We start from the raw sequence: 26,184 nt of genomic DNA, 5'->3' as shown, positions 1-26,184 counted from the left end.
AAAATAGTCACTAATGATGTTTTATGTTGATTACAAGTTGAAATGTAATCTATTAGATAAATCGAGTTAACCAAATATATTATAAAAATTATTTCACCGGTTGCTTGTTAATTTAAGTGGATACAGTGCTGGTCCAGAGGTCCTGCAGAGGAAGTCACACTGGCCTCGTTTTGCCCTTCTAGATGCACCAAGGAGAGAAACAGAAGGTGGGTCTCCGGTGTCGGGGACACACTGGGAAAGTTACACCCAAGAGTTAAACAGGCAGAACCCTCAGCCAGAGCAGGGTTCCCCGGAATGTCAAAAGCTGGGACCTTAGGGAGGGGGCTTTCTAGCAGCCAGCTCTGCCAGTTCAAAGCCCATTCCCCATCTCCCTGCTCCCATCTCCCACCTCTACCCCCCAGGAATGGAAAGAGATTCTTCCTGAGGATAGGGCTGACATCTGTTCAAAATGTGTTCCTGCTGACCCCTGACACCATCTGATGAGAGGGTGAGGCACCAGGGGTCCCACGAGGGAAGGTGGGTAGCCCCTGTCACAGATCTGAGGACCTGGAGCTGTGGGGTACTAGGGTTTCACTGCACTGGCTCTGCCTTTGGGGCCCCTTTCACCAGTGGGACTAAGGCCCAGGAGGCAACGCCTGCCCAGAGTTGGCCATGTGCTGTGGAGTGGAGCCTGCAGTCCAGACCTAGTCACGGGGAGGCCAGGGTTCGGCTGAGCTAGTATTTGGATCTCAGTTCACTGGCAGCTGCTTAGGGAAAATAGATGTTTCAAACAGCTCGTCTACAATTGGTCCCGGGTGAGGAGCCTACGGGAAATGAGAGGAGGCTTTTAGGCCAAAAAGTATAAGAACAAAGGGAAGAAACAAGCCTATTCTGTGTATCAAGAAGCAATCTAGGGGACTTCCCTTGCGGTCCAGTGGTTCGATCCCTGGTCGGGGAACTAAGATCCCGCATGCTGCATGGCGTGGCCAGAAAAATTTTTTTAATTTAAAAAAAAGCAATCTGAAGTCAGTCCAACACTGTTCTTCTCTGGGTCTTCTTCCTCATAGGTAAAGGAAGCAGGCTGGATGGATTAAATCTACTTGTTTTCCTTCAAGATATTTCAAGGAACTGTAGAATATAGGGGAAGTGTATAAGAAATTTATAACCTTTTATTTGGTTTAACTTTTAAAATTTTATTTCAAAAGCTCTAATAAAAGTCAGTGGACATACTTGTATATATGATAGAGCCCACCGATGTATTTAAATTCTGCTGCCAGGTTAGCTCATTGGGAAGAAGATGTTTGAATAAACCCTTCCCTCCTGTCAGCGTAAATGAAGGTAGAAGGCTGTTGCAGAATAAACAGTTTGAAAGAGCAAGGCACTAAGCCCAGATTCAAAGAGATGGGGCTTAGCTGCTGCCGCTCAACAACGTGAGGAATGTGACCGTTCACATTTGCATGCATTTTTAAACCACCGCAACTTTGTAACTACTTATCTGTGTGAATCAGAATTCTCTCCTACTGTGCAACCAAATACAAGAATAAATTAGATCCTGTGCTTGGTGAAAGGGCGGCTGTCATATACAATGCTTGACTTAAAGTTGTTATATCCATCAAATAGCTTCCTTGTTCTCATTGATTGATTTCGTTAATAATTAACATTTCAACTTACAGGGAATTCCCCGGCGGTCCAGTGGTTAGGAATCCGTGGCCTCCACTGCAAGGGCCACAGGTTCTATCCCTGGTCAGGGAACTAAGATCCCGCATGCCGCGTGGCGTGGCCAAAAAAAAATAAATAAATCAATTTATAAATGTATTCTAATTGCTAATAGTAAGATCTAATTTTTAAAAAGATTTGACTACTAAAAAGGTTTGGAAACCAATGGACTAAATAATCACCAAGGTTTTATTTTAGGACAGACCTCCACTTTGAGCCGCTCTAAATTCTCAGGAACTTCAGATCCTTTAGGACTTCGAGTCCAGTCTGCTCGCACCACAAACATTTCCCAGTGCACTGTGATCAAACACTCCTCACACCCCTTGGTGCTCAAGAGCTTGGGAGCTCCGTGGACAGGGGGGTGCTGGCCTCGTCACCCGTTTCCCTCATGCCGGAACGGGATAAGCCTTCCAAACTTTTGCTGAACACCTAATCCTGGGTACGTGTGTGTGGGTACCATTCCTCTTTTTGCTGCCCCTGGAGAGGCAATGGTGTCTATACTGGGAATGACCCAGGTTAGCAGTGAAGAAACTGGGATGTGTGTTTCCAGTCTGCAATCATTAGTTGCTTGTAGCTTCAGGCTTGTGAAATGTCTCTCTTCCACGGTGTTCTCATTCTCGAGAAGGATGACCTGTGCCGTTGACCTCGCAAGTTTGTTAAGACGATCAATGTTGTGCATGTAGCAGAACTCCTACAGCTTAATCATTCACACTTGAGCAGTTCTTATCCACTTTGCTTTTGTTTCAGCCAAAGGGGCTAGAAACTCCTCCACGGGCAGGAGAGTTGATTCAGGTGCCAGGTCCAGTCTTGGGTTCACACGCAGGGCCCCCTCCAACTCACCGGGTCCTCTGGACTGCGTACCTCTTCAGGTGCCCAAACCCAGGTTCTGTTCCCCGCAGGTGAGCCGGCCCCATCCCCGCCGGCCCTCACACCCAAAGTCCTTCTGATCTTCCAGTCCCGTCTTCACCCCCTCCACCCACTGCAGCAGGCCCGTTCCATGTCTACTGCCCCTGGGCGGTCCTGCCAAGTCATCCAGGACCAAGCTACTCCTGCTCCCTTGGCCTCCACTTGACCCTTGCTCCTGCTGGATTTCCCCCATCATTTCTCCACCCCTTAGTTTTCCCCACCTGACCCTCGACAATCAGCTCACTGCCCACTCCTACACAGTTGACCTTTACTGGGTGTTTGGCCTCCCCACTGAACTGTGAGTATCATAGACCTGGAGGGGTACAACCATGTCAGCTGCTGATGAGCCTGACCGCCAAGGGGGTGCATTTAGGGGCCCAGTGAAGGGCAGAGCCTTTTCTCCCAGCTGGCTCTATATTCATGCTCCAGAGTGTGAGTTTCTGTCCCCTCATCCATGTCACCATTGCACAGCCCCTGAAGGAGAGGAGGCAGACAGGACCTGCTAGACTGCCCCCGGCTTTTCTGGCCCAGGGATGGGGGAGGGTAGGATGTGTGCCATCGCTCTCTCTCCTCCAGCTCCGTGTACCCCGCCATTTGAACCCCCGCTCCGTGGCTTTTCTCAGCCTGGCATCACCTGTCCCTCTCAGATCTGGCGGCTCATAAAGAACAAATAGATTTGGGGCCCCGATGCAACCTTTTAATTCCAAGCAGAGTCCCCCTCCCCCAGCATCATCATACACACAGGGCTGAAAGGGATGTCGGGGTCTGGGCAGGAACAAAACCCAGACCCCGGCAAAAATATATATATATAATTATATACACGTGTATTTGGAGAGAAGAAAAGCTGGGAGCGTGATTAAGGTAGGGCAGAGAGTTAGGTGAGGAAAGCAGCTGGGGGGTGCCCCAATAAATTACATTCTTTAGAGAGCATGGTGGGGGATGCAGGGGTGTGGGTGGGAACTGGTAGCCAGGACTCTCAGCCTGGCTCCGCATCCCGTCCAGGGGAGCCCAAAGGCCTGGGCTCTGCCCGGGCCCTGGATGCTAGAAGGTAGCATTCTAGCCGACTCAGCCTGAAGGCTGATGTTGGGCTGGGGGTCTGTATAGGCGACATCTCCACTCTAAGCCGAGGCTTCTAGGGAAGCCTCAGGGCTGGAGCAAGAGGCTTTGAAGCTTGGGGGTCACAAGGAGAGGACAGGGTGAGCTAGAGGGCTGGGTGGCCTCCCTGCTGGAGGCTGAGAGGCGGGAGGCCCAGGTGCAGGGGAACCCGGCCCAGGTGAGCTGCGGAGGAGTGCTTGGGTGCACAGGGTCCTGGGCGCTCTCTGCCTGCGTGGCTGCTTCCCACCCTCACGTGCCTCCTACCAGGCCCGAGGGTTCTTCCCACCCATTGGTCGGGACAGCAGACAGGCCTGACCACTAAGTGTCATGTTCGTGTCTCATCACTCTCTTCTGGGGACCTTCACATGGGGGTGGGGGCAGGGAGACGGTGCAGACACTACCTCTGCGTGTGCTGGAGTGCACGCTGGGTTTGCCCTGTGCAGCGAGGACCAGGGATGAGAGAAGGGGCCCCCACCCCTAGCTCATCATGGGGAAGGAGGTCCACGTCCCCAAGCCCCAGCACTGCAGAGGCCTTGCTCTCCCTCGACCTCGGCAACGGAGCCAACCCCACCTCTGCCCCACCACCCTGCTCCCCCCAGAGATGATGCTTTGGGGTCTAGCGACCCCAGCTCCAGAGCCCTGAAGCGGCAAGGGTGAGGGTCAGTCACAGAGCAGGTGGGGGCCATCAGAAGAGAGAGGCCTTTTTCTTGAGTTCGTTTCGCTTCCACAGAGCCAGCTTGCCAAACTCTTCGGGAGACATAGAAAAGACCCTTGAGAAGTCCTCTGCTGACAGGTGCCTCTGCAGGGGGACACACAGCGGCAGTGTAGGGACAGGAGGCACAGGGTGGGGCTGGGCCACCTTCCCCCACACCGGGCAGGGGACGCTGCCCCGTCAGTAGCCCCTCACCCACCCAGCACATTCTCCCTGCGTACCTCAAGCCTCATCCTATCCACACCTGGAGGCAACTTGGTTCGCCCCCTGTTGGTCACCACCAGCATTTCGTAAGGATAGATCTGGCGGGGAGGGGAGGCGGGCAGTAAGTATCAGGCTCTTCCAGGTCCCTGTCAGCGTAACCCCCTCCATTCCCCAGGCCCCCTTATCAGCCTGCAGGGGCCATGGGGGCTCATGCCATCTTGCCATCCAACTCCCCCAACTTCCGTGCTGCCCCTCCCATCATCAGCCAGGAGGACCCCTCAGTGCATTCACTTCCCTGGCTTCTCCCCAAGCTGGCCAGCCCCCGATAGAGACGGTTCTGTCCCCTGCCCACCATCCCCTGCCTCTGCCCCTGCCCCTCACCTTCTGCTCCAGCACACAGGGAAGGGAGATCCCCCGGTCCATCCTCCCCCTCTGGCCCTCTCCGTTCTGGGGAGACCAAAGCCGCAGTGAGCCAGAGTGGGGCAGGGAGGCCTCCCCAGCCTTACCCTAGGCTTCTTATGTCCTCACCAGGTGACTCCGTAGCCCCGCACCCCTCCCCCAACGCTGACAGTCCCCCGTCTGTCCGTGGCTTCCGCGCTCCACGTGTCTCCCTCCAGAAGGCACTCACCTGCAGGCCTGTGGGAGAGAAGAGCCATTGTTCAGAGGCAGCTCTGAGGTCAGCAGGCTTCCAAACCTGCCAGCTCAGCCTCCCCGACCTCCAGCCACAGAGCCCTGCCCACATCGCAGACACGGGCTGCCCCAGGGGCCTCTTGAGCCCCTTTCCCAGCATCAGGTCGGCCCTGCCTCTCACCTGGGCTTTCGGTCTCACTCCCGGATGGGCTGAAGTCTGTGGACTGAAGCTGGAAAGGACACAAAGGAATCAGAGGAAGCTGGAGCGTTCCACATCGTCTCCCTTCACTGTAAAGGTCTGGCCGCCCCCCCCGCCCCGGGTGCCCACGTAGCTCAGTCCCTCACGGGCCCCACACGCACACTCTTCCCACGAGGCCTGTGACCTCCGTCCTGGGACCTTACCCGGCTCAGGGTGGTCCTGCCGTAGGCGGGGAGGGAAGAAGACTTCGATGTTCCCACGTGCAAGGCTGCAAGAGAGTAGGAGGCCCTGTCTCAGACCCTTTGGCCTGACAGTCATTCCAGAGGGTCATTCCCTGGCCCTCCCTGCCAGGAGCAGGGCAGTGGAGGGGGGACTTGGGGGAAGCCGGTGGGCCTCTGTTGGCTTCCAGCTCCTGCCCGTAACCTTCAGCAGGTGACATTGTGCTGGCAGCTCTGAACTATCCCTAATGCCTCCCCTCTCTCTAACAGACGTGCACAAAATAGACATTTGGGCCAAATGTCCGAGTGTTCAAATTGATAGTCAGCCAGTGATGGTCAGATGAGGAGGCTTACCATCATGAAATGAACCTCTGGAATATGAAAAGAAATCTAAAATTTAGTCAAAACAATCGAATTATTACAATTTTATGTTGAGCAATGTTGGTAATCAAATTTCAAATGCTCGATGTTATAAAACAGAAGCTGCAGTTTCCCCAGCACCTTCAGCTGCTAGATGGTACTGCAGTCGCTGGACTTGACATTCGCATGACCGGATGTCACTTTCAACTCGACGTCCAATAATATCACTAAGCTTTCAAGCACTGCAGATTATAATTCAAGAAAATTGGTTTTCGGTAACAGGTTTTCCTAGAAGGATTCTTAGTTTGCACTAATCTCAAAATTCCTTCATCTCCAATGACTAGAAATTGCTAGCATGGCATAGCAATTGTTCTGACCAGCATTTTTGTGTGTGAAGGTTTAGCCTGGACAGACTCCAAAGTATAAGGAAGAATTGTTTGCTTCAAACGTTTTAATAAAATATGTTATTTGGAAGTTTGGTGAGAACAAAATGTGTTTTGGGGACCCTCGTGGGTTTTTTTCCCTTAATGCTTCTTATTTTTGTGTAGAGAATTGTCTACTTTCACGGCCCTCATTGTTGAAGCGCTTCTCTTTTGTGATAAGTACACACTTCTCCCTCAACTGACTGATAAGATTGTTTTTTTGAAAAATTTTTGGCCATGCTGCATGGCATCCCCAACCAGGAATTGAACCCGTGCCCCCTGCATTGGAAGCACGGAGTCTTAACTACTGGACCGCGAGGGAAGTCCCTGAAGTGTATAAGATTTTCACTCTAATGACTTCTAGACTGCTTATTTACGTTTGAAAGTGACTGTTAATTTCAGTGTTACCCTTAAGTCAGAATGACACGCCTGTCCGTAATTCTGAAATTGTTCAGGTTGATCAGCTATGAGAGTAACCTACGCAATCATATGACCGTTGATCCCATACGAGTTCAAGGATGCCAACAGTGACACTGAGGCAGACATTTCGCTACTCAACTTTGCAAGGCCAAATGCACATTAAAGAGCTAATTTTGCCTAACTAGCAAATCCTGGTGGAGCATGAAGACTGAATCCAACCTTCGGGGCATCTCTCTCTCTCTGCCTCCTTCTCCGGGCCTTAACTGTTTATTCCACATTCTCTAAAAAGACCTATTAGAAGCTCTTCCCACCCACAATGAAATATCATCCTGGTGAAATATCATTTCGATGACCCTATGGATGTCCCAGCCATATATGAGCCTTAACGGTTCCTTGAGTCCCCCAGGCCAGTGGCTTTCACCTCCACTCTACAGCATGCAACCCCTTCCGGTGGCCAGCCCCTGGATCTTGTCGTCCACAACCGCTTCGCTTTGACACTGAAGCCTGGGTATCACACTTTACGGGCACAGCGCCCTTTTTTTTTTTTTTACGGTAAGCGGGCCTCTCACTGTTGTGGCCTTTCCCGTTGCGGAGCACAGGCTCCGGACGCGCAGGCTCAGCGGCCGTGGCTCACGGGCCCAGCCGCTCCGCGGCATGTGGGATCTTCCCGGACCGGGGCACGAACCCGCGTCCCCTGCATCGGCAGGCGGACTCTCAACCACTGCGCCACCAGGGAAGCCAACACAGCGCCCTTTTTTGTTCGCAGCTTTCCCTCAGCCACATTCCTGGCACATCTGCCGGTCAATATCATGGGGAACCTCCAGTGTCTTGATCCCCCACTTCCCCCTGACCTTTGACCCATAGGTGGGTACATAACCACTTTCACCCACACTCAGCAGCACCCAGACTCTAACCCTGCATCAGCCCAGGGCTCCCCTTTTGCCCGCAGGCTATGGAGATGAAGCCCACAACGTGTACCTTAGCATCACTAGAGCCCCTACAGCCTCTCATCAGTTCCCTTTCCCAGCAGAAGCTGTTCCGAACCTTCACCGTTCTCACCAAGCCTCACCCTCCGTGTGCTCAGCAGACGACGTCAACTTCTCTCTCTTTTTTTTTTTGGCCTAGCCACGCAGCATGCAGGATCTTAGTTCTCCCCGACCGGGGATCGAACCCGTGCCCTCTGCATTGGAAGCGCAGAGTCTTAACTACTGGACCGTCAGGGAAGCCCCTAAAGTGTATAAGATGTTCACTCCTAATGATTTCTAGATTGCCTTTTTATGTTTGAAAGTGACTGTTAATTTCAATGTTACCCTTACGTCTGAATGACACGCCTGTCCGAACTTCTGAAATTGTTCTGGTTGGAGCTTGGATTCTTAACCACTGGGCCACCAGGGAAGTCCCGAACCTCAACTTCTGATGTGGCCTGCTCCCAAAGCCAAGTCCCCGACCCTTTCAAGGCCAGCCTCCCGCATCCTGAGGCTGGGTCTCCCTTCTGACCTCCTCCCAGCCAACCTTCCAAGGGGACTGTAGTGTGAGTGCTCTCCAAGGAACAGCCCTCGGCACCCTGCCCTTCCCTCCCCTTTTTCTACACAATCGGATTTTTTCTCATGGTCCCACTACCACATATAAGCTGAAGATTCTGCTTGAACCCTGACTTGCGCCTCAAGCTTGCAACTCAGTCAAACTCAGCTCCCACCTACATGCACTTAAAACCCAACACATCCCAAAACAGTTTCTTCATCTTTCCCCCGAAACCTGCCTCTTTCATGATCTCAGCCCCAGGTCTGTCATCACCCAGCACCCAAGACAAAAACCCCAACTCGTCTCTCCTTCACCACCCATATTCAATCAGCCACTAAGTCCAGTTGATTCCATCTCCTCTACAGATCTTCCTCGACCTACGATGACGTCACGCCCCGATAAACCCATCGTTAAGTCAAAAATGCATTTAGGGCTTCCCTGGTGGCGCAGTGGCTGAGAGTCCGCCTGCCAATGCAGGGGACACGGGTTCGTGCCCCGATCCGGGAAGATCCCACATGCCGCGGAGCGGCTGAGCCCGTGAGCCATGGCCGCTGAGCCTGCGTGTCCGGAGGCTGTGCTCCGCGATGGGAGAGGCCACAACAGTGAGAGGCCCGCGTACCGCAAAAAAAAAAAAAAAAAAAAATGCATTTAATACACCAAACCTACTGAACGTCAGAGCTCAGCCCAGCCTACCTTAAACGTGCTCGGGACACTTCCATGAGCCTACAGCTGGGCAAAGCCTATTTTACAATGAAGTGTTGAACCTCTCATGTAATTTACTGCATACTGTACTGAAAGTGGATAACAGAATGGTGGTCTGGGTACAGCATGGTTGTAAGTGTATGGGCTGTTTCCCGTCGTGATGATGTGGCTGGCGGGGAGCTGAGGCTCGCTGCCGCTGCCCAGCATCTCAGGAGAGCATCGTGGCACTTCCCTGGCTGTCCCGTGGTTAAGACTCTGCGGTTTCACTGCAGGGGACGCGTGTTCAATCCCTGGTCAGGGAACTAAGATCCTGCATGCCGCACGGTGCGGCCAAAAAAAAAAGAAGAAAAAAAGAAAAAAAAAAGCCAAGAGAGCATCATACCGCACATCACTAGCCTGGGAAAAGGTCAAAATTCAAAACTGGACATACAGTTTCTACTGAATGCTTATTGCTTTCGCACCATCGTAAAGATGAAAAATTGTAATTCCGGGGCAATTTCTATACAGACTGTGCCTGTATAGTTCTCAAACCCATTCTGTCTTCTCTGGACCTATGTATATTTTTAGCCCTTACCCAGATGATTGGAAAGTGTGGTAGACTGCCTCTGAAGATGGCCCGCAACATTACCTCCCAGCCTGTGTGCCCTTGGGTGGTTCCTCTCAGCAGCAAGCAGAATCTCTTTCCTCTCCCTTGTGTCTGGGCGGCCTGGGAGCTGCTCTGACTGTCAGAAGGCAGTAGAAGGATGCCCTGTGGCTTCCGAGGCCAGGCTCTTAAGAGGACTTGTAGCTTCCAGTTTGGGCTTCTCAGATCTGCCCCCCTCCTCTCCAGCCATCATGCTCGAAGGAAGCCCAGGTTAGCCTCAGTGATGTGCAGCATGGCACCAAAGCCCCAGCCACCGCAGAGCACGCTCTGTGCGCTGTAATTCCAGGCTCCTGGAGGTCCTCTCTGCTGGCTGGATGTTTGCTGCTCCTGGCCTTTGCTCCCACACTGTCCCTGGGGTCTGTGCTGCCCTTCTCCCCCACTCACTTTGTCTTGTCCTTCAAGACTCCAACTCTGGAACCCAGGCCCTACCAGCGTCCTCTCAAAGCACTTGAAGTGTACCTCTCACCTGCTATGCTGCACTGACACCCCAGTTTTCACGTCACTTTCCCCGTGACCAGAAGCTACCGGAAGGCAGCACTATAGTGTTTTACTCTTTATATCCTCAGGGCCAAGAACATGGTAGACACCCAATAAATGTTTGTCGAATTAAACAAAGTGTGCTAATTCTGCTTTAGCTGATGCCATCCTTTGTCATCTCATCTTGTTCCATGACTGGTACTCTTGCCCTAAGGAGAGCGCCAGAGCCTTGAGCCAGCAACCGAAACTTCTATGTCTCTTATACCCACAGTAGCACAGCGCTGGGCGTGTGACAGACAGACTCAGCAGACTACTTGATTCTGGCCTCAGGGTCTGGCCAGCTGATTCTGAGCCCCCTTGGTGACACTCACAGGTATGGAAGGGTGTCCGGTCAGGCAGAGAGCGGGTTTTCCGTCGGATAGGCAGTGACTTTTCCATCTCTTCCTTCAAGATCATCTTTCCCAAGTTAGAAGTAACCTGGCAAGGAGAAAGGAAGATGGATCCAAGGCGTCGATACCTGTTTCTCATCCCCAAAAGGTTCAGAGTTGGGTCCATCCCAGGCAGAAGTGGGGACAGAGTTCCTGAGGGGCTGTGTGGTGCCTGGAGCCCATGGAGCCTGTCCCGGTCAGAAGCTCGGCCACATTGGGTCTGGCCACCCTCGAGAGCAAGGAGTCAGAGCCGCTCAGTGTAACTCTGCCCCAGGGGCTTCTGCAAACCAGGTCACAAGGCCCAGAGCACAGGCCCATGCCACCATCAGTGGCCTTTCCGTGACTCTCTACACCCTCTCTCCTCCCCTGGAGGCCAGCAGCCTACTCTCTCCTTTCTCCTCGTCCCATGAACTACTCCGCCTGCTGAAGCTTGGCCCTGGCGGGACCACCCTTTTCTGTGCTTTTGGCCCTAACAGTAAGCGGTGTCCCCCTAAAGCAACATGCAATCCTAGTGTCCCTTCAAAAGCGGCAGCCTGACATCCCGGCAAAGAAAGGGAATTCCTCACATGTTCTCACCAGGACGCTCTTCAGACATGTACCCATTTAGATCAGAATGGAACTTCTGTCCCCAGGGCGGCCCAGGGATGCGGGTGGGGCAGCGAGATGCTACCTTACTGAGTTCCTCTCTCTGACGCTCCCTGAGAGCCTTCATCTCCTCCCCGGAGTCATCGTCGTCGTCCTCCTCCTCCTCCTCTGCCCCCCTCCTCGACGCCTTCCGCTTCCTCCACTCTGTCTCTGGGAAATACGGACCAAAGCGGGCACATCAGTCAATCAACCGCGCGCTCAACGAGCATCTGTCAGGGGTTGCTTTGTGCATGTCCCGGAGCTGCGACCTTGAAGGGAACACCGCAAATCATTATTATAAAATAAAAGCAACGTTTTCTAGTCTTGCGGTGAAGCTGGGTGGGCAACACACGCCCACACGACTGAAAGCGATTGGGGGCCAAGACCTCATCTCATTCCTCTTTCTCTTTCCAGAGCTCCCATCACAGAGCCTGGGACACAGTAGAAATTCGACAAATGTCTGTTGAGCGGCCAAAGAAATGAACGGAAAGCGGTTAAATGACTAACAAGCAGGGCCGCTTACGCCAAGAGCGATGGGGTTGCAGGGGACGGGGGAAGCAGGAGCCTGGAGGGTTCATGCAGGTCGGGGGGTGGGGGGTTCCTGGGGCTTCGGCAGGGCCTCTCTCGCCTACCCACAACGGCCAGCGACGGGGGGCATGGCCAGTAGTCTGTTTCGATCTTGGCTGGCTGGTTGGGGTCGGGAGGCTGCGCTGCAGGGAACTTGGACGACTCGATGATGAGGTCTTCAATGAGGTGCTTGCTCTGAGGGCTGCCTCCTGTGGACTCTGCGGGGGGAGGTCAAGGTCAGCCCGGGCACACCCTTCCCCCCGGAGGCCACCTCCCACCTTAGCCCCCCACTCCCTCCTCTCTCCCTCTTCACACCTGTGAGCTCCTGGGTGTAAAAGCAATGCACAAGGAAGAGCACAGGGCAGTGTACATGCTGTTATGAACATCTGTTTTCCCATCACCCCCCCACCCTCAGGACAGCCTCCCGGCACGTGGCGAAAAGGGGGCTCTGGTCGGTCAGGGGAACCCTCACCTCTCTGCTTGTAGATGGGTGGCTTCTTGTAGATGTTGTAATCTGGGCGGGTGGTCTCTGTGGAGAGGGAGCAAGAATGGATGAGAAGGAGGCTATGAGGATGGCGGGGAGGCTGGGTCAGAGGAGGGAATGGAGACATGGATTGGGAGAAGGCAGGAAACTCAGGGGCTCCTGCCAAGAGTCAAGACAGAACCAGAGATCCTGAAATTACCCCTCAGGGGTTGGGATTTTTGCACTTCTCTGTTTGGGTGGGAGGGAGGATGCAGCAGGGCCCACCACCTCTGGGAGCTCTGCCTGGGGTCCGGCATCTGGGGGTCTGGCCAGTTCTGTGGTGTGCATGTATTCCAGAGAGTGGGGGACTAAGAGTAAAGGGCTTGGGTTCCTGAAGGAAGAAAAGAGGACCTAGGGCAAGGATGCCGCCATGCTGACACCAAAACCTACCAGGATGGTGGAAATGGGGCAGGCTGGTCCGGGGCGTGCCAGTGGTTCTTGGGGCTGAAGCCTGAGAGAGGGTTCCAGGGGACCGGCTCTCCGCCCACACCTGCAGAGCAGAAGTACGGTTCACTGCAGCTCCCAGGTCCCCCACCCCGCCCCCTCCACCATCTCCATCCTCCCACCCTAGCACACACGCCCCCAACCCCAGGGCAGAGGAAGGCTATCCAAGGACTCGACCTGCTGATGCTGCCTGACCCAGGAGAAAGGATTAAAAGAGATCCTGGGTCAGACGTAGATGGACCCAGAGCTGGCCAGTGACAGGACAAGGTCCACTGATTCCATCACCCCCTAGGCTCTGCCAAGCCCAGTCTGGACGTGTGTGGGGAAGGGGGTTGAGCCCGGTCAGAGCAGGGCTGGGCAAGTGTCAGGTGCGGGGCAGACTCACCTCTGGGGATGGTGGGGGGGATGTGGATTTGGGTGACAGCGAGCGCTGTGAATGGAGAGGAGGCTGGTCAGAGCCACAAGGGTGGGATTAAACCCTTGTCCCTAGGACCCCAGGTGGGTCACTTCACCCCCCCACACACTCAACTCTGCAATTGCCCAGCCAATTTCTGGGCCACCTCTTCTCTCTTCGTCCTTGCCAGCTCCCAGGGCTGGCCCTCCGTCCTCTCTCTCCCTAGACAGGGTCCTACGTCTTTCCCTAGGACCCACGAAGAAGCAGAAGAAGTCGAGGATCTTGGAGCAGTGTGCATGTGCTCTGAGGGCCAGCTGGAGGGGCTCTGGCTCTGACCTCAGAGCCAATGAGCAACAGGGGGAAGGGACAAGACCCACAGCATCCAGGATGGAGTCCGGGCCCCTTGTCAATCATTTAAGTCTCCCCACAGCCTGGCCCCGTCTCTCTGCTCAGCCATGACACTGCCCCTTTCTCCAACACAGTGTACAAAGTACCTGTCCTCCGGTATCTCATGCATTTGACTCCCTGGTGAGGTGGACGGGTAAAAGTCTCACCTCTATTTTATAGGAAGGGAAACTGAGACCACACCGTCACACAGGTCACACTCAGCTAGGACTTCCGGCCTCCGAGCTCAGTGTTCCTGAGCGCTTTCCACAAATTTGCTCACTTTCTGCCCAGTCCCACCCCATTCCTACATGACCCCGCTCTGTGCTGCTACCATTCAAACATGGCCTCCCCTGCTCTCCACCTGGAGCTAGCCTCCAGCCGCCAGCCCATCTCTGCCTGCTCTGCACAAATACCCAGGTCACCAACTGACTGGTGATTCCTGTGCACAGGTCCCCTTCTTGTTTTGAAGTCTGGCCTCCAGGAAAGAAAGCATGAGAGGGATTCTGCCTCCCACCCAGTGTGGCTGGGTGAGCCCTTCCCCCAAGTCCTGTCCAAGAGGAACCTCCCACCCTTTACCTCCCGGCTTCTGGGCAGCTCCACGTGTTCCAGCAGAGAATAGGTAAAGTGGGGCTCGTAGATCATGAGGTCAGGCCTCTCGATGTCCAGGATGGCCTTGTCCTTGGGGATGGCAGCCAAGTCCTTGTAGCCCATCACTTGATTGTCCATCTTGGCCTGAAGGGAAATGGTACACATGGAACAGAGGTGTCAAAAGCCTCCCTTAGAATACTGGCCCTACAAGCCAGACCTGCAATTTATTAGGAAGAAGATGGGCGGCCGTTTTAGATGTCAGCTCCTGTAAGTTAATATTTCTATTATTGTCATTTAAAAGGTTTAGAGTGTCACCTTAAAACAATGATAGTCCTTCACCTAGCCCTTTGGGTACAACGAGACAGTACCAGACCAGCAGGAGGGGGTGTGCAGAACCTTCTCTGGGTCTGGGGTTCTCTCTGCCTGCCAGCCCTGGCAGGACCATCATCATTTGAGTGAAGCTGCCCGGCGGCCGGCGTGCGCCCCACCCCTCCCTCCTCCCAGCCTGAGGGTGCTGGTGGCCAAGAGGTACTCACCACGATGCTGGAGGGAGAGCCCGGAACGCTGGAGCCTCGGGAGGAGCTGACGCTCCCAGGGGAGGTAAGTGGTTGCTGGGGAGAGCGAGAAGGCGGGCGGGTGGGAATGTGTGTGGGTGCCAGGGCCGGGCCGGAGGGAGGGGGCTGGGGCAGGGGAGGGCTTCTCTAGGCCTCTGGGGCCCCGGGGTGCGGCGCCGCGGGCAACCACCAGGTGGCATCCTCGACTCCCGACCTGACCCTCCGCGGGGAGCCTGGCCCCCACCGCGTGCCCCCGGCACCCCACTGCCCCGGCGTGGGTGTAGCCCCGCGCACCTTCTGCAGCCGTTCCATGCAGCAGGGAGCTGGCCGGCCGGATCACTCGCAGAGCCCTGTGCGCGAGGGGAGACGACAGGGCGTCAGGCTCTATCCGGCTCCTGGGCGCTGCGCGCTCGGGGCCGCGAGAGCAGAAAGGGTGCTCCCCCGGGCTGTGGCGTCCTCATCCCTCGGTGACTCTCCAGGCTGCTGGCCGAGTGCAGGGCCTGGAAGGGGAGGGAGAACGTGCCAGCCGGGGCTGTCAAGCCCCGCGATCTCAGAGGGCGGGGACGAGGGCAGCCCCCTCTGGCCCTGCGTGTCTCCCGGGAGCGGGGCTCCGGCTTTCCGTTCGCTCAGCCTCGGGGACCGGAGATCGCATGTGGCCCGCGGCGAGACGGGAAGGTGGACGGGCTGCACTAGTTTTTGAGCCATTGTTCTCTGGCTGGAAAGGAAATGACGGCAGGGCTCAGCCGTTCCCGGGGCAGCCTACACATCCCTGCTTCCTCACACCTGCCCTGCCGGGGCTGCGGGTCAATTTCAGGCCCAGGTTCTCACTCGCCTCGGCCTCTGCCGTGGCCTTTCCCTGGCGCTGTGTTGGTGCCCTTGACCTCCTTCCCCTCAGTCTATGTCCACGGTGCCACACTTCTCTCATAGCCCAGAAAGGTTGAACACAGAGGGACTTAGTAACACTATGAGACGTTAATAGGGGGAGGGGAGGACAGAGCGAAGGCGTTTTGGTGGGAAGCGCTCAGGTCATTGGCTGGGGGCTGCCGCTCTCCCAGTGGAGAAGGGAGGGGGCGGCTGGAGGGAGCCACACCCCCATGTGCCTGTCCCTGTACAGCAGGCAATCCCACTTGCAGGCATCTGGTAAAACACCTTGGGGGCCAAGGCCACGTCCCAGCTCCCCACCATCTCGGAGTCCTCGAGCTGAGGCTGCCCTCTGAAGTGCTACTTTGCTGCAAGTCAGGGCCCCCCAGTTCAGCAGGAAGGCCTCCAGGCTGGCACTGCCCTCTCTTGGTTCCTAAGAAGTTGAGTCCTGTCTGCAGCAGTAGAGTAGGAGTTCCCTGGGGCCACAGCCCAGGTCTCCTTCCTCAGTAACTCCCTTAGCAACCCTCCCATCCTCCCCACACACCCCTGGACCAGACACATAATAACCATTCAGTGGGACTTCCCTGGTGGCGCAGTGGTTAAGAATCCATCTGCCAATGCAGGGGACACGGGTTTGAGCCCTGGTCCGGGAAGATCCCACGTGCCGCAGAGCAGCTAAGCCCGTGTGCCCCAACTACTGTAGCCTGCGCACCTAGAGCCCGTGCTCCACAAGAAGAGAAGCCACAGCAATGAGAAGCCCACGCACCGCAACAAAGAGTAGCCCCCGCTCGCCACAACTAAAAAAAGCCCATGTGCAGCCGTGAAGACCTAACGCAGCCAAAAATAAATAAATAAAATAAATAAATTTATATAAATAAATAAAAATAACCATTCAATGAACGCCTGGCTGAGTTTCTGACGTGATGGTGGCAGTGGAACTGTCTTCCAACTGCTGGCAGTAAGCCGTAGAGTGAAGAGAGCTGATGACTACAGAACGTACAGGAAAGAGGCAGCAATAATGTAGTGGTTAAGAGCATGGACTCTGGACGGGAATGCCTGGGGAGAGGAGACTCTGCTACTCAGAAGCTGTGTGACCCTGGGCAAGTTACCCTCTTTGTGCCTCACGTTCTCATCCATAAAATGGAGGGTGGTAATAGTATCTGTGTCATAGGGTTGCTCTGACTATTAGGTAGGTTACAACATGTGAAGTGTTTAAAACATAGATTTTATGTAGAGCGTTTATTATTTCTATCTCCCTGAGGACTGATAACCTTAGATGGCTTTCTGTAGCCACTCTGCCACAGAAGGTCATGAAAGACTTGAGGTCATTGGTGCTTCCAATTTTATCACCTGTTACTTTGTATCAGGCCGCTTTTCTGCTGTGTCTCCACCACCTACTTGCTGCACCAGCAGCCCTTATTCCCACTTCCCTGCTTTTGCGCACGCTCTTGCACTATTCTCATCTCCCAGATGCCACCCATCCTTTAAGGGCCATGCTAAACCCTCCTCCTCTTGGAGGCCTCCCCTATTATTCTAGTCCGCATTGACAAACTCTTCTCTGAATTCCAGTGGGACTTAAAAAGAGAAGCATATAACTTAGTCCTTGATTATGTTGCCTGACATGTTTTCTCGCTAACTAGAATGACTGCTAATTTCTACCACAATAATAATAGCTATCATGTTTTGAACGCTCATGCTGGGTACTTTGATAAGCACTTTATAAGGATTATTTTGTTTCATCCCCACAACAATCCTATAAGGTAGACCTATTTTACAGATGAGGAAAACCGAGGCTCGGAGAGGTTAAAAACTTGTCCAGAGTCGTGGAGGTGACAGTGACTATGTCTTCAGCATTGGCATGCTTCGTAGTGCCTCCGTAGTACTGTGTCAGGTTCACTGTGGGGATAGACTAGCATTTGCCACAGTTCTCAAGTCTTTTTGGAATTCTAGAGCCAAGGCTTCTCCAAGACAAGACTCTGGCCATCAGAGTCACACTGGTGACTAGGTGCCCATGGAAGGGCTCCATCCCAGAGCTTCATCCTTCTCTTGCTTTCTTAACACTCACTTTGTAACGCTTTTAACTAGATGTGTGAGGACTGGAATAAACTCTAGTACATACTCAAAGAGCTGTTAGCTCCCTCTCACTCCTATTTCGTCTTTACTTTGTTAACAGACATTGTCAAACTAGCTATACACTGGCTTAGCCAAGAGGCAAACACTCATTCATCCACCCATATACATCCACCCGCCCACCCAGTCACGTATTGTTTTATCCATTCATTCACTACTTTCTGAGCACCTGTTCTGCAATGACCACAGAGCGTTGTGGTGTTGTGGAGAACAGAAAGATGAGTCGAAGGAGCTAAGCCGCCCCTCCAGAAATGAGGCCATATGTATAGATAACGCCCATGCAAAGCAGAAAATTATGTGTGCCTGATAAGATAGTATAAAGGGCTGTGAGAGGTCACAGGAGAGAGGAATCACTCCTGCTGGGTGTCAAGAGGGGAAAATAAAAAGGTTTTCTTAGAGGAGGAAGTGTTTAAGGCAGGCCTTGAAAGATGCCCGGTGTGAGATCATGCAAAAACTAAAAGATGGATCCTTGAAAGAGACAGCAGCATGAGGGAAACTGGAGACACGGCGAAGCACTGGGTCTGTCTGGAGACAGCAAATACGGCTGAACCGTGGAGCTCATGAGGTTGAGACTGATTTGGGGCAGGAGGTTGGGGGCCAGATTTGTAGATGCCTTGAACTTAGACTAGGGGATTCCGAATGTATTCTGTGGGCAACTAGCGCTATGGAATGCTTAGAAACATTTAAAACAAAGAAGTGATGGATCCAAGCAGTGCTTTGGGAAAATGAATCAGGCTGCAGGCTGGCAGATGGAATAGACAGGAAGAGGCGGTCCACAGAGAGACCAGCCAGGAAGTTACGGCAGTAGTTCAGGCAGGGGATTGTGAGGCTCTAGACTTGGGCCTGGAGCCCAAGATGGAAAGGGCCAAGTGGGAGGAATCCTAGAGGCAGAATGTGCAAAACAGAACTTGATCTGGAGACAGCGCCCCCGCCCCCACCCCTCACCGCTGGGGAGGAACAGGTAGCAATGACAGGAGAAGGGGAAGCAATGAGTTCACTTCTTGCCAGTTGAGGCTGAGGTGGGGGCAGTACCTGGCAACAGAAATTTGGGAGCCATTTGAGCTAGAGGTGGTAGTCTGCCCCATGAGGTTGCCGAGGGAGAAAGAAGGTCAAAACCCAGCATCCTGGGAAACGCTAGGGGACTCGAAGAAAAAGGGAGCTGGAGATGGCATGAAAGGGAGGGGGAAGACTAGATGGCCAGGTCCCTGAGGGGCTGGGAGTGTATCTAGTGATTCTTTGTATTTTTAGTAAAGGACCTACTACACAGTAAGTGTGCCAAAAACATTGAGAGAGAGTTGTGGGGAGGGATGGGGGGTTGAGAAAGAATGTCATGAAGCCAGGAGTCCATCGCCCAGAGAAGGCAAGACATGCAGAAAGGAGTGACAGCTCGCCACTTTGGATGTCAAGGCCTGGTGGCTTCTGAGAGCATCTGCAGAGGAATAGTGAGGCCTCCTTGATAGGGATGGGGGTGGGGAGAGGTGGCCAGGGTGTACAGGCGGGGGGAGGGGCACTTCCAAGAAGTGTGACAGAAGGGCAGGAGGGGGTTAGGAGAGTTACTTTGCAGGAGGTGCGCTTGGCTGAAGGTTTTTTAGGAAAAGGGAGACCTGAACACGTTTGTAGGCAGTGGAGAGTGAAGAGTAGAAAAGAAATTGTGGCTGCAGGAGAGGGGGGGCACTTGAGGCAGGAAGGTCCCAGCAGGGGAAGGGGAGAGGGATTGGGTCCAGGCCCAAGTGAAGGACTACCTTTGGAAAGAAAGCCTGAGCTTCCCTGAAAGGAGAGGAAAGGGAAAGTTGGGTAACTGCAATCTAGGGGCCTTTGGAGCAGGCCGATTGGGAGGTTTCTATTTTCCCAGGAAAAGTGAGAGATAAGGTCATATACAGACCCTACAGGTGGGTTAGGCAGAGACTGAAGAGAGTAGAAAGGACTGGAACAGTCGGGGGAGGGGCGGTGGTGCGGGGGGGGGGGGGAATGTGGCACGGGGGAGGGGTGGAGAATGGAGAGCTTCTACGTGTCCTGGAGCCTCAGGCTGAACCTGGAGGTGGTCCAGGCACCCTGCCCTCGAACACCAGTTGCGGGTGGGTACAGAGTGGGGTAATGACTGCCTCTCAGAGTGGTCACTGCCCAGGGAGGGAGAGGAGGGGTCCAAGATGAGCCAGGTCACAGGTTACAAGGTCTTGCACTGAGACCCCCACTCGCCTGTGCACGACCACTGTCCCACAGACACAGCCACTCGGAAAGACGATTCAGAATAATGATGTCCCTGCTCTGTCCCCTGCCCCTTCTTCTCCACAGCTGTCCACAGCCCCGTGCCCATCCCCTAGGCTGGGTCTCCTCGCCTTCTGCCCTGAGCCACATTCCATCAGGAACCTGCACACCAGCGCCTGGTGTGTTAGAAAGCACGCTGCGGAAATTGTTAATGTCTTACCCTTCCAGGGACATGGCATTTTAATTTGGGGCTAACCTTGATGAGTGAAGGTCTTACTCGTTAAATATTAAGCCATCAGGGAAAATGTTTTGGGGTGGAGTAGGAGTGTGGGGTGGGGGAGAGGGAGAGAGGGAGGGGAGGGGGAAAGGGGGGAGGGGAAAGAAAGGGAGAGACTGTTCTTGCCTTCTCCCAAATCACATCACGCCCCGCATAAGCTTCCTCCACCCACTCGTAGCCCCGCCCCCAAAGCCAGTTTCCTCGCGCGTCCGCACCCGTGCACACCCCACGTTTCTGCATGTGCGCTCCCAGGCCCGGGCCGCCTCCCGTGGACAGACCGAGAGGGCAGACTGCAGCAGGAAGGGAGGGCGCAAAGGGAGGAAAGGGAAAGAGCTGCGGAGGAAGGCCAGCCCAGGTGGCGGAAGGGCCATCTCAGCTGCCCCGGCGGCGCCCAGTTCTTCCATCTCGGACCCACCCTACCCCAGCTGTGCAGCCGCGCCTTATCTGAGCCCCCAGCCGGGCCCCACCTCACACCGCCCGCCCCGTCTCCATGGCAACTGGAGCCGCTCGGCCCTGATGATAAGGCCCGCCCACCCATTCCCACGGGCGCCCGCTACAGGTAGGGGCTGAGCCGGCCTTGGCTCCCTCAACTTGTGGAAATGAAGGCTCAACCGGCAGAACCGCAGCCTGGTATCCTCTAGTCCAGCTTCCCGCCCTGTTCTAAACCAACCATCACTTGCTCTGGGCCAGGGACTTTCACCCATCCTCTCTAGCTTCACCAAAGCTCATGTCTCCCAATTAGGAGATGAAAATGTGGTTGAGAGATTGACCTGCCTCCCCCCATGCCCCCCACGCCTCGGCCCATTGAAGCCAACCTGGAATTCCTACCCAGGTCTGTCTCAGGTCAAAGCCAATGAATGCTCTTTTCAGTGGGTCCCCAAGGATCTCACTTTAATCTGAACTTGGGGTTTGGGGTCCCGTGCGCTAACCTTATACCGTGGAGCCACCAGAATCCTGCTTCGTTGGACTGGCCTGTGGACAAGAGCAGAGACGCTGGGGGCCACGGGCTCTGTGCCCTGGGGCAGGGACAAGCCGGGCTGGAGGCCGGCCTTGCAGATAGTAAACGAGTTGCGAAATGGCTGAGCTGGCCCAGTGGGCTGGGGGTCAGGTGGGCAAGCATTCCGCCGCTCTCCTTTTTCACCAGTTTCATTCAGAGTGTGCCTGCCTGCCTTGTGCCTCCGGGCCCCATCTCGCTATTTCTGCTTTCCATTCCCTTTTTCTTTCCTTTCTTCATCTTTCTTCCCTCAGCTCTGCTTCCCTTTCACCCTCTCTCCCTCCCAGCCCCACCCCCGCAGTTACTGTGGCAACAACTCAATGCCAGAAATAAAGGCAGGATCCAGCTAGGTCACCAGTTCCCAAAACAGCATACCAGGGTGGAGAGGGGAAAGGTGGGTGGGAGCAGACCAGCCCAACAGGGGAGACCCCCCGGCATGCCCTGAGGGTGGGGTCTGTGTCTGTGTGTGCGTGGGGAGGGGGCACCCACAATCGCCCCCAAAATCGCCCTGCTCCGGCTGGTGGCTCATCAGAACATCTCTTAACCTCTGCCAAGCCTGCGCCTGCGCCTTTTCTAAGACTGATGAAGCTCCCACGCCCCTCCTCTCATTTTATCCTTCTCCCGCACCCCCATTTTTAAGCCCTGCTCTATCTGCTAGGACTAGAGTTGGGGTTCCTCTAATGCTAACCCTGAACAGCACCCTCTCGCACTCTGGGGAAGCATCAGGCAGGGGCAGGTGGGCCCAGAATCAGGGTCCCAGCCCGGGAACCCACCTGCTCAAGGCCCTGCTCCCCGTTTGATTCTGATGACAGCAGGAGTGGGCCCGGGCGCCTCCTTCCTTCTTTCCTCCTCCCCCCGACAAATATGCATCTCGTCACACAGTTTCTCTTAGCACTCTCGCTTGGGTTTCTGTATCCTCTCTCTACACACCCCTGAAGAAGGCCCTCTTTCTGTGTCCCCCCTCCCAGCCCCTTAGGTTTGCTTGGTCCTCAGCTTGTTCCTGCTCTGGTCTCTATTTATAGCTGGTCCTGTTGGTGGGTTGTGGTGTCACTTGTACCAGTTGATTGATAGGGCTGGGGGAGATGCAAGGGAGACTGCCTCCCAAATTCAGCTTTCTGAATCCTGGGGGCGTCCCTCTTCTGGTCGTTACACACACGTATGAGCTCTGAATGAGGAATTCCTCGGACCCGCACCCCCAGGTGGACAGGCTGGCCCCGGCGTTGGACATGTGGCCACAGCGAGGCCAGCAGCGCGGAGGCCAGCCTCCCCCGTGGGCACGGGCACCTCACCCACGCAGGCAGCCCCCGCCGAAACACGGTTGCAGAACGCACGGCCCCGCTCTCCCAGTGAGGCACCCCCCACGCTGACACGCGGTGCCTGTGACACCCACTCACGCCACCCACCGATCCTCCCCTTGGCTCCGGTTCTCCACGCTCACAGCCACCCACCCCACGTGCTGACACCCCGTCCCTGGCACGGAGCGCCCACTTACCCATCCCGTGGGCGCTCTCTGGGCCCCACCCCCTCCCAAAGCAAGACTGCCTGCCTTCTCCTACACCCGTGCCTCTCGCAACTCGGCAACCCAGCGCCCTGGGAAAGAACCACCGGGTGCGCCTGCCCGGGAAAGGGCGCCTGGCCTGCCAGGCCAAGGGAGGGGCAGAGCTAGCAAGGGGGCGCCTCGATCCTTGGAGGCCTGCGTGTCTGCTCGGCCCTCAGCCCCTGCAAGCACTTCAACAGCCGGCACCAGGAGAGCATCGTGGTCAGGCCTGTGGCCATGCCCTGCCACCCAGCCTCATTCTGCATTTGGTCCTCACCCCAGCCTGGCCGGCTAAGGGCTAGCAGGAGGCTCCTCAGCCCCTCCCCGCAAGGAGCCGTCCTCACACCAATGGCATTCAGGCCTCTGAGTGAACTGCTCCCCCCACAACAGGAGCATCTGTGGCACGGTGGCGGGAGACGGCAACGCCCCCTTCCCTTCCACCACTCAGCAAAGACGGCCCAGCTCTTAGCCTACTCGAGGCACAGCCTCCACCCCGCAAGCACTTGGACTTCCGACCAGCACAGCTGGGGGAAGGGGTCCCCGGGTGGCAGCATGTGACACCCCAGCCCCTCTTCCCCGAATCGGAAGGAGGTTGGGTCACATCAAACCCAGTTAGTCCCAGGGTCCGGCCCATTCTCCCACTGAACAAGGGGCCATAGCTGACACCCCCACCCCCACCCCGGGATCCCTGCCACCACCCAGAGCCTCACTTCTAGGAAGCTGTTGTGGCCAAAGTGCCCACAGAGGGGAAGACAGGTGGGAGACCCTGCCACCTACCTCTTCCCGGACAGGGTGGCCCAGATGCTCTGAGGCCCCGGGGTGGGGGCGGGGACAGGCGCAGATCCCGGGGCTGCGGCTTTTCCTGAAAGCCCAGGTAACAGGCGGCTCTTCCAGGAGCCCGGCGTGCTTTCCCAGAGCACAAATAACAAGAAAAAAAGCTGGCTTGCGGTGGGTGAGTGGGTGGGCAGCCGGCGAAGGAGGGGACTTACCCTTCTAGGCCCCCACCCCCTCGCCGCCACCCTGCTTCTCCGCCAGCCTGGCGCGCAATCCCCGGGCCGGGTGTGTGCGCCGGTGGGCAGGCCGGGCGGGGCGGGCGGGCAGCCAGGTGGGCGGGCCGCTGGCTCCCACCCACCCCTGCACCCTCCCCACCTCCAGCTGATAGCGTGTGGCCACTGGCCTGCGGGTGTGTGTTTGTGTGTCTGCTCTTCCACCTCGCTTGCTGCAGCTCAATCCGTTTCAAACAAGAGGACCATTAACTGGGCATCATGACGAAGCAGAATCGGAAGCAGACTCTTGGCCAGCCTCTGGCCTTTTTCCCTTTCCCACACCCACCCCCAGCCCTGCAACACACGCTCACACACACAGCCCCTCCAGCCTCCTCAACAGCCAGAGTTTGAGTCAGGGGGAAGGGGCTCTACTGATAACAGAGGGGTGACAACACCCGCTTTCCCCAAGCACCTCTATCTCCCACTCATCACCTACCAGCACCACAGAGGCCGCTGGGGTCCCTGCCTCCCTGGGGTGCAAAAGCGCATAGATGGTGAGGGGCAGGGGTGTGGGCTAGATGCCAGAATTGGTTACCCAAGGATTAACCCTCTCCTGGGGAGCATAGAATGGGAAGATTCGAGAAACCAGGTGCTCAGCACAAGAGACCGGGTTGGCCCTTGGGTAACTCAAATCCCCCGGGGACAGAGCACAGTGGTGGTGAGTGGGAAGGACCCCCATCTCTCTCCAAGGCGGGGTCTTCAAGAGAAGTTCTCACCAGGTGATGTCCAGGTCCCAGCACTGAACTACAGGAATGTCTCTGGGAAAACCTCCATGACTCCAGGCCCCTGTCATTGGCCTTTTCGTTCCCTCTGGGCTTAGAGCAGAGCCTGGTTCATTTGTGACCTCCGGGAGCAGGGGAGGGAGCCCGGCCAGCTGACCCTGGCCCCAGCACGGCCTCCTCTCCACCTCTGTGCAGACTTGCCTACCTAGGCAGCCCTTACTGTTGCCCTGGTTACCGCTGCCCACAGCTGGTCAGCTGATGGTATCAGCTGTCGTTGGGGAAATCTAGAATCTGGGGAGGGGGCTCTGGGGTGTCTGAATGGAAAAACCACAGCGGGGAGGGTCTTGAGAGGACAGGTGAGGGTGTGCCCTGGGACCTCTTTCTCAAAGAGACGAGGACGGGTAGGGCCAGGAAGGGGGGGATGTGTCTGGGTTAGTGGGAGACAGAGAAGAATGAATCCTGAAGGATGGGCTCCAGAAAGAAAGGAGAAATGAAAAAGGCAGGTAGCCGAGTGGCTGAGGAAGGGTGGAAAGAATCTGGGCTCAGCTGCTGCATGTACGGCAGAGGCGGGAGAGGGGCCCGTGGAAAGGTACTAGAAAGCCTGGGAGTGGGAGAGAAACACAGGCTCCATCGACCCATGAAAAAAAGGCCAGGAGATGATGCAGGAGGAGGTGCACTTTTGATGTGGCAGGAGCGGGCCACAGCCTTAGCAGAGGGGAACCAGGCCTTTCTGGACAACCAGCCCGGCCTCTCAGCTTTCTGCCCCTTCAACCCCACCCTTATTGCCCTGTCCCCACCCTAGTGCTGCACAGCCTCCCTCCCCCTCTCCAGGAGACCAAGTGCCAGGTAGCCCTTTAGGATTCCTGATTTTTTCCCCACTATCTTGGTTCCTTCCCTGTTTTCATGCGCCACCCACCCCCCAAGACCCCATTCCAGGATATTTGCCTTCCGGTGCAAGGGTCCCCAGAGGCAGGGCTGGAATGAGCGGTTGCCAGGAAGGACAGCTGTGGACAGGGGCCTGGAATGAGGTGGCTCAGGAGGAATGGGTGGGAGTCGCTGGGCTGGGAGGAGGGGGGCATTCCTCAGGGAAATGAGCACTCTGGATAGAGTGGGGAAGCCTAGGGGAGAGGGCAGGGGGAGGGGAAGGGAGGGGGTCTGCGGTACCTTCAAGGGCCTGGGGCGTGGGGCTCGGCAGCTTCCTCGGTGACATACACCTCCATCCCTCAGCGCATCTCCTCTCCGCCTCCCGTTGCCAAGACAACCTGCCGGCTCAGCCGAGGAGGCAGCAGCGGCAGGGAGGGGGGAGGAGGCGGCTGTAGCTCTTCTTCAGCAATGGAGGGAGGGGGCCTCGGTGCCGGGGTGGGGGTGGGGGAGCTTCAGGAACCGGGGCTCCCACTGAGCCCCCCCAACCCTCCCGTTCCTTCTCCTTCCGTAACGCTCTGGGATTGGCTCCTGGGGCGGCCTAAGGAGAACCTTAATTCAGGGCCAGGTAGCAGGCCGGTCTTGGGAGGCACTGGGCCACGTCCCCCATTCCAGAAAGCTCAGCGTGGAGCTGGGAAGAGCGATAGGAACAAGGGAGGGACGGCTTATGTTGAAGGGTCGAAGGGTGGTTTCTGGCAGGAAGGAGAGGTCCCGGGTGTGGCTAGGGCGGGCTTGTGGGCCATGGGCTGAGAAGGTCAGAGCCTGGGACAGCACTCTT

The 26,184-nt window shown here is 55.8% G+C and overlaps 1 protein-coding gene across 7 annotated transcripts; it reads right to left on the bottom strand.

Moving 5' to 3' along the window:
- Positions 1–1,866: 1,866 nt before the first annotated feature.
- On the bottom strand, positions 1,867–25,824 carry DMTN (dematin actin binding protein). 7 transcript variants are annotated; one of them, XM_067745075.1, is made up of 16 exons: positions 25,650–25,800; positions 15,008–15,213; positions 14,696–14,770; positions 14,148–14,303; positions 13,176–13,220; positions 12,737–12,836; positions 12,296–12,352; positions 11,889–12,041; positions 11,303–11,427; positions 10,576–10,681; positions 5,645–5,709; positions 5,424–5,472; positions 5,241–5,248; positions 4,994–5,059; positions 4,630–4,710; positions 1,867–4,495 (listed from the first exon to the last, which is right to left on the bottom strand). In XM_067745075.1, the coding sequence occupies exons 2-16, from the start codon at positions 15,023–15,025 to the stop codon at positions 4,382–4,384; spliced, it is 1,218 nt and encodes a 405-aa protein (XP_067601176.1). In that variant the 5' UTR covers positions 15,026–15,213; positions 25,650–25,800; the 3' UTR covers positions 1,867–4,381. The 7 variants fall into 7 exon arrangements, 1 of the variants encoding a protein (XP_067601176.1); XR_010945147.1 differs by lacking the exon at positions 1,867–4,495 and having other exon boundaries at positions 4,994–5,248; positions 15,008–15,063; positions 25,650–25,824; XR_010945146.1 differs by lacking the exons at positions 1,867–4,495; positions 25,650–25,800 and adding an exon at positions 23,495–23,797 and having other exon boundaries at positions 4,994–5,248; positions 15,008–15,063.
- Between the last annotated feature and the right edge of the window lie 360 nt (positions 25,825–26,184).

Source organism: Pseudorca crassidens, chromosome 7 (assembly GCF_039906515.1).
Source record: "Pseudorca crassidens isolate mPseCra1 chromosome 7, mPseCra1.hap1, whole genome shotgun sequence".
In the NCBI taxonomy this organism is placed as follows: Eukaryota; Metazoa; Chordata; class Mammalia; order Artiodactyla; family Delphinidae; genus Pseudorca; species Pseudorca crassidens.
This window is presented reverse-complemented; position numbering and strand designations above follow the sequence as displayed.

What these genes read in the sequence shown, in the direction of transcription:
- DMTN (XM_067745075.1), bottom strand. An exon ending in GCCCCATTTCCACCATCCTG is followed by an intron (nt 12,353 to 12,736) that starts GTAGGTTTTGGT and finishes CCCTCTCCACAG; the next exon opens with AGACCACCCGCCCAGATTAC. An exon ending in CCTGTGTGCTGGAGCAGAAG is followed by an intron (nt 4,711 to 4,993) that starts GTGAGGGGCAGG and finishes CCTCCCCGCCAG; the next exon opens with ATCTATCCTTACGAAATGCT.